At 32.6% G+C, this 11,194-nt stretch overlaps 1 protein-coding gene across 1 annotated transcript; it reads left to right on the forward strand.

Annotated features, from left to right (window-relative positions):
* The first annotated feature begins 1,756 nt into the window (after nt 1–1,756).
* LOC110686744 (transcription factor bHLH168-like) lies at nt 1,757–10,841 on the forward strand. Its single transcript, XM_021863350.1, has 4 exons — nt 1,757–1,891; nt 2,691–2,792; nt 2,849–3,019; nt 10,776–10,841. Exons 1-4 carry the CDS (start codon nt 1,757–1,759, stop codon nt 10,839–10,841), a joined length of 474 nt encoding a protein of 157 aa, XP_021719042.1.
* Nucleotides 10,842–11,194: the final 353 nt, after the last annotated feature.

Here is an 11,194-nt window from a genome sequence, read left to right on the forward strand (position 1 = left end):
GTACCGGTTCCGATTCCGGATACCCACTTATATATATAAGTGTTGAAATATAATACAAATCATAATTTTTTTTTTTGGTGTATTTTTACTTTTAGCATTTAATATTTATATTTTTATATCCATTAAGCTATTTTAATTATATTAAATATTTATATACATTAAGCTATTTTAATTATATTAAATATTAATATTTTTATTTTATTTTACTAATTAGTTACGTTCAACATATTTTTGTTTTTTTAAATATATTTTGTACAATATATGTTGGGTAACCGGTATAGTAGAGCAGAGAGAAAAATCTAGAAGTTTTAAGGTTTTGTTTGATAGTGGGTTGAGAGTTTTATAAGCAATTGAGCTTAGAAATTAAAATGGGTTGTACATAACTCTTTAGTTTCTTAAAAACACAAACAATCCACATACTATATCATATACAAGCGGGTACCTAGTGGGTATCGGGTCCAAAATTTTAGGATTTGCGGTCCCGGAACCGGTGAGACCAGTTCTGGGTCCGGTACCGGGTACCCTGGATCTTTGCTCACCCCTAAGTGTAGGAGAGAAGAGTGTTTTTTTTTTTTTTTTCTTCTCTTCCTATAGTGGAAATAGTTATGCCAGGGAAGAGGTGGGTAATTATTAACCCCTTTTTAGGAGAATAGATTACCGCACTAATTAATTACCCTAGGTCCAAACTTTTATAAAAAAATCGAGAATTATTACTCATGTATTTTTTCCCCTTCCATTACACACATTCCAGGGAGCCCCTAAATGGCAGATAATCCCTTCCGAACAAGTAAATCATATTCCACAATTTCATAATTTCGAATTGCATTCACACTCACTGATACTAACTAGTAATTGAATAATAACATCATTGGCAAACTTTGAGCCCCAATTAACGATAATTACGACACTACAGCTCGAATAAATAACAATTGCAAAACCCACCAACATTAAAATTAAATTAAAAAGAAGAAATTACATAATACAGATCGCCAATAACAGAGATGAAATGAATTGCTTCAGATATGTGGATGTCCTAACGTCTTAAGCTAGAAGAGATTTTCTCCCCATGAACTACCGTACTTTTCTTCAACTTGATTATGTTTTCTCTCTCCTTACATTCTAGAACCCCTCCATACAGAGTTAAAGAAACATTAACGTCCGTCAAAGACCAATATCTAACGGTGTAAACATTGTAAAGTTTGTCCACCTCAGCATTAGAATATAAAAAACATAAAGAGCTAACTCCAAGGCAATTTATTACAACAATGCCACTACACTAACGACATTCATTAATATTATTGGGTATTAATGGGGACCGGCTCAATAAATTAAAGACAGGTCCCAAGAAGAAGAATTCGGCTAGACCATATATAAATATATTATTTAAATTAGTGTGAAATAAAACATGCGCAAAATCAAAGGTACCACTAGGAGTCTAGGAGTCTTGGTCTTACTAGGAGTAAAGAGTATGTACGTCTCCTAGCAACAAAATCCATAAGGGAAAATTAAATAGGGCGATTAGACCGTTTAATTATTTTTTGTTTTGTTTTGTTTTTTTGGTATTATTTCTAGTGCAATTTCATACCGCACTAACGAAAAAGACCTAAATAAATATCTCCAAGTAGAAGTGTGAAAAGGCATGAGAAACGGCAAGATCTATAAACAGTAAAATGTCATGGAATCTATATATATAATATAATTAATCATCAAAATAAGTATAACTTAGTTGCATGCTTATTACAATAATACGAGTATCATGAAAAGAAGTTACGAGAACCCTTCTTCATCTTCAAAGCATCCGCAACAAAGAAACAGTAGTAGATCCCATTTCAATCAACTTTGCTCCAATCTCACTTCTATCATTCCTCCTCAACATTTTCAAAATTCAGTGGTGAGCATACAATCGAATTCGTATACTACCTCCATTAAATATTAGTTGCAACTTTTGAATATTTTATATCTTATAAATAATAGCCCAAAGTTGCAACTAATAATTAACGGAGGTAGTATATTATTTCCTCCACTGTAATTAATATGCTATATTTCAAGCTTGATTTTGTGCTACCGACCTGCTACGTATATAGATTCAAGCTTTTCATCTTGAATGCAATTATACAGTTTGCTGGTCATATTGTATTTAGGTTTATTTTTCATGTCCCATAAAAAAATATAAATATAAATATAAATATATAAAAAAAAACCAAGTCAATTCACTAGTCAAAGTTGTAGGGAATAATATGTAAAAGGAACCAATAAGTCAAGTCACTTGTCAAAGTTGTAGGTAGAGGGGACCTTCCACCGGGGCCATTTGAGACCCAACCCTCGATAAAATTATTATAATTAATTAGTTAATAAACTTAAATAACCTTATTCTAGTTATAAATATTAGGACATAGCGATTAAGATCCGCCACTGGTTGTAGGGAATAATAGGTTTTTTTTTTTCTTTTTCTCTTTTTTTTTTTTTATGAAAAAAATACGGTATATATTTTTAAGCTGTAGATGTTGCCCTAGATCGATATTGTGGATTTAATTCAAGGACTAAGGAAAACCTAGTATTCATGAGTATTTTTAATTTAAAGTTGATAATAACCGCCTTTAGTTGTTCAATTAATCGATATTTTAGAGCATATTTTACAGAGTTATATATGCATGCTATTTAACAAGCTAAACTTTGTTATATATATGTAGGATATGCTATGTCAAGCTGATAAGATAGAAAAAGCAACAAGCTACATAGTGGATTTGAGAGAAAGAGTAGAGAACTTAAACAAGAGAAAAGAGCAACTAATGGTTAACCAAGAAGGAACATCCTCAAATACGACGATGATGACAAATTCTGGCACCAGATTGAAGTGAAAGATTTGGGTAGTGTTATAGAGGTGCAACTGGTGGTGCAACAAGACCGCGATATCAAATTACATGAAGTGATTAGGGTTCTTGAGGAAGAAGGGGCTGAAGTTGTCAATGCTACCTTCTCAACTTCTGGGAACTATATCCTCCACACTCTCCATGCTAGGGTATTTATGCTAAATTTTATATCGAAATATTTATTTGATTTAAAAATAATATAGAGGTCAAGTGAATTTACGTAATGTGTTACAAACTAATTTTGTTTTAATTATGTGTTATTTGAACTAATAATTTCTGAATTCATGAACTGGTTATTTTTATTTTCAATTTTGTAAGGAGTATTAAGTTTAATACGGAGAATGATCCAAAGTGAAATTACAAATTCTCCAAAAAGGTGGGTATACCTTAATTTATTGTAAGACGAGTTAAAGTTATGTTAAAAGTATTTAAAGTTAACCTTTATACTACAAAAGTTAATTATTTTTAAAATAATAAATTTTATCTTACAAAAAACTTATAATGTATTAGATTAATCATATTAGCCTTTATAATATGTAATCATGAATTTATAAAAGCTTATACATTAAAATAAAATTCAAACCAACGACAAATTAAAAGTTATCCTTTAAGGGGTTAAAGTTACCGTAAAAATAGTTAAAGTTACTCTTAAACTGACCATCTTACAATATAATTAACGTACACCCGCCTTACATAAGACTTATTGAAGTTAAATAAAACGCTAATTTCTTTTTACAAGAAAGATAATTTTTTTTTATTTTTTTTAATATAATCCATATAACATCTAAAACGGAATTTCTTCCTAAACATGAACAGCTAGATGAAAAATAAAACATTCAATCACATTTCTTCTCTAAACATCAAAGCAAATAGCTGTATATATACATAGTAATTAATCACAAACTTAAAAAAAAAAAAAAAAAAAAAAAAAAACGGATATACAATAACTATTGTACATCTAGTGTAAAGTTGCCTTAAAATAATCAAAATTTACCCTAAAATATTAAAAAGTTACCTCAATATAAATAAAAGCTACCCTAATATAAACAAAATTTATATATGATTTATTGGTAAAGTTATTCTATGTAAATGAGTAAAAATCAAATCTAAGTGAGTGAAAGTAATTATATTATTACCCTTATAAAATTTATCCCATTGCCTATTTATATTAAAATTACACCATGTTTAAAGTTACCCAAAAAAGGTTAAAAGTTACCCTATATTGACTAAAAGTTACCGTAAATTAAAACTTTCGATCGATGTAAATTAATATTATTGTAAATTGGGTTATACATAAGCTTTTGGTAATTAATAATGGCATAAATTACTGTAAATAAGTATAATTAGATGAAGGAGGCTTTCACTTGAAGCATTGTAGTATCAACATGTCACAAAATGTAACATTATGTTAGTCATAATATTATTAAATTAGATCAAATGCTAAACTAAATGTGCAACTTTTTTAAAAAAGTTATAAGGATTTATATGAGTACACCATACCTGTTTTCTTTGTATACCGGAGTACAATATACTTCGTATATAATTTGTATTTTTTCTAAGAATTACAAAAACATTTTCAGCATTGAAAAAAATTATGCACATTCAATTCAATTGAAAAAAAAAATGACATTTATTCTTCGTTTTCATTTTAAGAAATTTCTCATTAGATTCCAACCTTTTTTTTTTAAGGAAGATTTCAACCCTATCTAATACCTCCCTTTTATATTTTTTTGACTCACTTATTGCAAATATATAATTCAAGAAAAAAAATTGAAAATGTTGAGTGGGTGTAAAAAAAAAAAAAAAACTAAAGAGAGAGTGTGAAAAAAATGGGTAAGTGCAAAGATAATGTAGAATATATATAGGCGTGTAAAAAGGTTAGTAAAATATAAGTAAATACAAACATTTAAAAAAATCGGATGTACAATAAAATATTGTACATCCGCTATAAAGTTACTTTAAAATGATCAAAAGTTACCTTGTAATGAATGAAAGTTACCCATATATATAAGTTACCCTGATATAAATAAAAGTTATTTATGTTTTATTGACAGAAGTTACCTTAAAAAGTCTAAAAGTTACCCAAAATTCAATAAAAGTTACCTCGATATACAATAATAATACAGTACATCGGATGTATACATAAGTTTTTTATTAGTAAAATTACGTGAAAATGCAAAGGTATAAATATTGTAGGAGTAAAAGGGGTAAGATTGTAAAAAAAAAAAAAAAAAAAAAAAAAAAAAAAAAAAAAAAAACTACATATGTCAAAAATCTACCTTCAATTGGTTGTTTTCACATGTTTGAAATTTGCTACAGTAATTAATTGGAAAAATTGCCAATGGCTAGGGGTGGGACTTCGGTCTGGCAGTTCGGTTTGACCTCAGTTTGAAACGGTTTCGGTTTGCGGTTCGGGTTAAAACGGTTTCATTTAGACGGCGGGTCGGTTCAGTTCGGTTTTGATTAGTCACAGGTCGGTTCGGTTTCGGTTTATTTTTGTACGATTTAAGTTCGGTTCGGGTCATAAACGGTTCGGTTTATAAACAGTTTGGGTCATAATCAGATCGGTTAGAAACGGGTTGCTTCAGGGGCGGATTTACTCGGGTCAATGCCGGTTCGGTTTTTAAACGGTTTGGTTAATAATCGGGTCGGTTTGAAACAGGTCAGTTCAGGGGCGGGTTTACCCGGGTCAATGCCCGTTCGGTTTATAAACGGTTCGGGTCATGATCTGACCGGTTTGAAACGGATCGGTTCAGGGGCGGTTTTACCGGGTCAACGTCGGTCCGGGTTCATATCGGTTCGGGTCATGAACGGATTATTTTAAAATGGGTCGGTTCAGGGGCGGGTTTACCCGGGTTAATGCTAGTTCGATTCATATCGGTTCGGTTTATACTCGGTTTGGTGCTAAAATCGTTCGGGTTAGTTTGGTAATCGGTTAAATTGGATCGGGTTGAAATCGAGTTCTAAAAAGTGGTTTTGACCAGTTAGTGCGTTTTGTTTTATATTAAGTTGGGACTAGTATTTCCATTTCATTAGCGGGTCGGCATAGGTTGGTGAAAAAAATAATGGATCGAGTAGAAATTGGGTTTTAAGAGATTTTTGACCGGTTAGCTATTTTCGTTTTATATAAAGTTGGGACTTCGTCACTTTATTTTCAGACATCGGATTATATACAATTACACAAATCTTCATTTATTCAATTATTCTATATCATGTTAATATGTTATGTTTCAAGTTTGGTTATACTCTTGTTGTTGTTTATTCGATATTATCATATTAGTCTATTACAAATTTATAATGTATTAATGTATTATTGTTTCATTATTAAATATATATTATTAGGTTATCAGCTTCTTGTTGGATTGTTTTAGATATCGTGTCATGACCATGTTTTGATGAGTTGCTACTTTGAATACGATAAATCGATTCAGATATCAGATTATATAGAATTATAGAAATTCTCATTCATTCTATATCATGTTAATGTGTTATGTTTCAAATTTGGTTATAGTCTTGTTGTTGTTTATTAAATATTAGTCTATTACAAATTTATAAGGTATTAATGTATTATTGTTTCATTATCAAATATTATTAGGCTATCAGCTTCTTGTTTTAAAGATCGCGTCATAATCATGATTTGATGAATTGGTACTTTGAATATGATAAATCGATAATTGATATTGTAATAAACTAATAATTTAATGTTACGGAACTATATTTGGATGTTTAATTAAAATCACGATTATTCAATTTTCCATTAGTCTAATAAAGTAATAATTGACAATTGTTTGTAACTATTCCATAATTTTGGTGTTAAAGTTATATTGCTGAATTACTTTGTTGTCTTACCCTCTCTAATCACCTTTTAAGATTACGTGCTTACAAGGCTGCAACATATATATGTTGCAACTTGCAAGTTAAAGAAAACGGGTGGGGAAGTAGAAGTATTCAATTAGATCGATCATCAACTGTTTTAAGTTTTAATAATCAGATACATTTATCGATTATCTATACATATCAATGATAGTATGATACCAATCGTACCATACATTATTATTTATTACATATACTGATATACATATAACTAATATACATTAAATATGTCATATTGAATCAATTCCAATTTCCAAACATTTGTGTTTCTTACAATTTATAAGTTACATAAAGTTAAGAGTACAGTAGTGTTTTTATTAGTACGTAGCTATGAATAAAAAAAAAACATATTATCCAAATCCATTATCCCATGATCCGTGTCACCGTCTTATATTAAATATCAGCCATTGATTTGCATGTCATCTAACGACCTATCATCGCACACATTCCAATTCACGATCCGTGTGTTTTCTTTTCCACCAATCAGATCACTCTTACCATCGTCTCTTTAGTACTCTTTTTGATTTCTCTCTCGTTTTCTTAATCCTCTTCTGTAATATTATCAATTTTTTGAAGCCATGGCTGCTAATATGCTCACTGCTCTCTCGTTTTCTCTCTCATCTCCTCTTCCTTCTTCCTTTCTTCTTCTTCCTTCTTCTCCCTTCTTCCGTCTATGTTCTCCTTTCTTCCATCTCGTTTCTCCGTCTCCGTCCACCGGCACCACGCACGACGGTTTTTATGGTCAAATTCGACCACGAAACTCTAGATCTAGTTGTTTCATGATCGAATTTGGCCTTTTAAAACCAAATTCGAGGCCAAATTCAGGATTAATATATAAGGTGTTTTCGTTCTTCCTTTTTATATTTTCTGTTTTTCTTTTAATTTTTTTTTCAAGTTGTGGGCAACGGAGGGGGCCGAGTTAGGGTGGGTGCGGCGGCGGTTAGACTGGGTTCGGGTGGGTGGGGAGGGAGGATTTTTCGAGGGAGGGAGGGAGTTTTATGGTGGGTGAGCAATTAGAGTGAGTTGGGGGGTTTCGAGGATGTTGGGTTTCGTGGGGGTGGGTGGGGTGGGGTTACGGTGGGTTCGGGTTTTTTTTCGATTTTTTTGTATGGGGTGGGGTGGGGTGTGTTACGGTGACGGTGGTTGGTGTGGTTGGGGTTGGGTCTGGTTTTTTTTTTTTTTTTTTTTTTTTTTTTTTTTTTTTACAGTGACGGTGGTGGGTGGGGTGGGGTGGGGTTTGTTAAGGGGGTGGGGTGGAGTACGTTACGGTGATGGTGGTAGGTGGGGTGGGGTATGGGTCTGGGTTTTTATTATTTACGGTGACGGTGGTGGATGGGGTGGGGTAAGGTTTGGGTCTGGGTTTTTTTATTTATGGTGGGTGGTGGGGTGGGGTGGGGTGGGTTACGGTAATTATGGTGGGTGCGGGGGTGGTGTTAGGGTGGGTCTGGGTTGACGTTGGTGGGGTGGGGGTGGGTTACGGTAACGGTGGTGGGGTGGGGGTGGGTTACGGTAACGGTGGTGGGTGGGGGTAGTGTTAGGGTGGGTCTGGGGTGACGGTGGTGTTAGGGTGGGTTACGGTGGTGGGTGGGTGGAGGGTGGTTGGATTGGGTGGGTGGCCAAATTTTTTCATTTTTTTATTTAATTTATAACTCCTAATTTAGTTATACAAGAATATAATTTTAATTTTATAATAGCAAAAAAATTTACAAATTTAAATCAATAATTATATGTAAAAAAAATTGTACTGTTAAATTACATTAAACATCAAATATATTTCGTGGAATTCTAACAAATTGTTAAAGGCTGTAAATAGTTCAATTTGAATGGAACGGGTTGTAAACGGTTCGGTTTAAATAGTTTGTAATCGGATCGGTTTAAACGGGTTGCGGTTTGAAAATAGTTCGGTTTAAACGGTTTAATGGGTTATAACAGTTCGGTTTAAACGGTTAGCGGGTTGTAAATGGTTCGATTTAAACGGTTTTTTCCTACGATTTAAACGGTTTCGGTTTATAAACGGTTCGGTTTAATTAGTTAGCGGGTTAACATTAATCGGTTCAAACGGTTTCGGTTTATAAATGGTTTGGTTTGTAATTGGTTTACGGTTCGTAACGGGTTAACATTAATTGGTTCGGTTCGGTTTCGGTTTGACATTATACGGTTTAGTTCGGTTTTCGGTTTAAAATTAGCGGGTTATAAACGGTTCGGTCCGTGATGGTTCGGTTCGGTAACGGACGGTTTTACGGTTCGGTTTGAAAAGTCTCACCCCTACCAATGGCCCATTCTTTTTAAATAATACAATCTTTGGATTATACCTAAATATTACAACCTTTAAGAGGTCTCAATTTTAAACAAGACAAAATTTGCAACCGATTAAACAGATTGGCCAAGACACGTATTGTCATATAATTGGTGACTTCTTTTTTTTTCCTTCTCTTTCTTCTTTCTTTCTCTTTCCTCTTCCATACTTCTGCCCACCTTCCTCTCCTCGCTGCACCTCCCTTTCCGGCCACCCGCTGCCCCTGCCCACCTCCCTTTCTCTTTCCCGCATCCCTTGCCTAGCATGTCGCTGTCCCCCCCTCCGTCGAAATCCAGAAAAAACCCACCACCTCTCTCGAAAACAACTGAAACGCCCACCCTTCTTCCTTCGAATCAAAATGCAACCTCCAATTGATGTTGATTTGCGATTGTTCCTGCTGATTTTGATTTGCGATTGTTGTTGATGTTGATTTAATTTAGACTACCAATTGATGTTGATTTGCCGTTTCGGTGGTGATTGAAGGGAGTATATGAGAGAAGAAAAAGGTGGCGGCGGTGGTATTAAGGGTAGTAAGGGTGGCCGTTGAAGGGTATGAGAGAAAATGGGGTGGTGGTGGTATAAAGGGTGGAATGGTGGTGTTGGATGAGACCTGAGAGGAGAGAGAGGGTGGGTCGACCGGCTGTGGGGGAGCTGGGCGTCGGTTGTACCGTCGCCGAGGAGGGTTGCATGTGGTGGAGGGAGAGAGGAGGTGGCTTTGTGGTGGCGGAAGTGATGGCTCGGTGGTGGGTGTTTTTTAAAATATTTTTATTAATAATAATATTAATAAATTAATGATAATTAATTAATTAAATTGACAAAACTAATAAAGCAATGACACGTGTCATGGTAACCTGTAAAAACAGGTTACCAACCGGTTATGTCTTGTTTAAAATTAGCACCCCCAAAGGTTATAATATTTAGGTATAATTCAAAGGTTGTATTATTTAGAAAGAATGGACCAAAGATTGTATTATTCTTGGCAATTTTCTCTAATTAATTTAGAACTGTAATCTATAACTAATACTAAAGTAATTACCGTTAAAACCGTCACTATATACGTGGCAGCTTCTTATAATAAATTTTTCCTCCAAAACTATTATTGACAATATTATTTTATTTTAACTTTTTTATTTTTTATTAACTTTTTCAAGGTAAAGCTAATATTTAAAAATTATTTATTAATTATACATTTTTCTAAAAGGATTTATAATTAAATTGACTAAATACACAATTTCTATTCCTATATATTGAGTAATAATAATTGACAGTTGGTCTCTTTCACATTCTTTTTTTCTTCCTACATAGGTTTTTTTTCAAAAAAAACAATCTGCTACATATTATTAGTGATTGTAATTTTGTAGAGTTTGGATTTTTCACTCTTTATTAATTCTTCAAATTTTCTATAATGAATAAAAACGAACGCTAACATATTTAAAATTTTATTATACCTATGAAGTAATTAGAATATTTAACATCGTGTCCTTCATTCTAGCTTAATTAATCTAACGAGAGGGGTCATGATTTGTTATATTTTGCTTAGAATATTTATATTACACACTTAAAATTAAATTTTTTATTATTAAAATCGTGCATCGCACAGAATTAAGCTAGTAATTATATAAACTACTCCGTAATCCGTATTCAATATGTGGCAATTAGATAAACCGACCTTAATATTTGTAGCACTTAATGTCAGATTGAGGAAGTATAACATGGAAATTTGTCTTATTCTACAGGCTCGAAATACCAGAATTGGAATTGGGACTTCCAGAGTGCAGGAAAGATTACATGAGCTGATTTGATCTTGTGTATTTTGAGTTTCATATAAAGATATACGTAGTATGTATCATTTTTTACCGTTGATTTTAAGGGTGTTTAGTGTTTCTACATTTGCAAGGTTAATTGTTTATGTTACTTCGTACGGAGTACATTTTAGATAAAGACTTTCTCTTGTCAAATTTATTGTTTCCTATAGATTTTTTTTAAAGGGATAATATTTCCTAAAATTTTATTCTAACTATTATGGAGCATTTTATATTTTTTTTAATTTTACTCTCTGGAGTCTGGATATTACTATCTTTTTTGACACACTAGATATTACTATCTTAAGTTTATTAATTTGTGAGATTTTACTACCGAAACTGATTTATTTTCG

The sequence above is a fragment of the Chenopodium quinoa genome, unplaced genomic scaffold (genome assembly GCF_001683475.1).
Source record: "Chenopodium quinoa cultivar QQ74 unplaced genomic scaffold, ASM168347v1, whole genome shotgun sequence".
In the NCBI taxonomy this organism is placed as follows: Eukaryota; Viridiplantae; Streptophyta; class Magnoliopsida; order Caryophyllales; family Amaranthaceae; genus Chenopodium; species Chenopodium quinoa.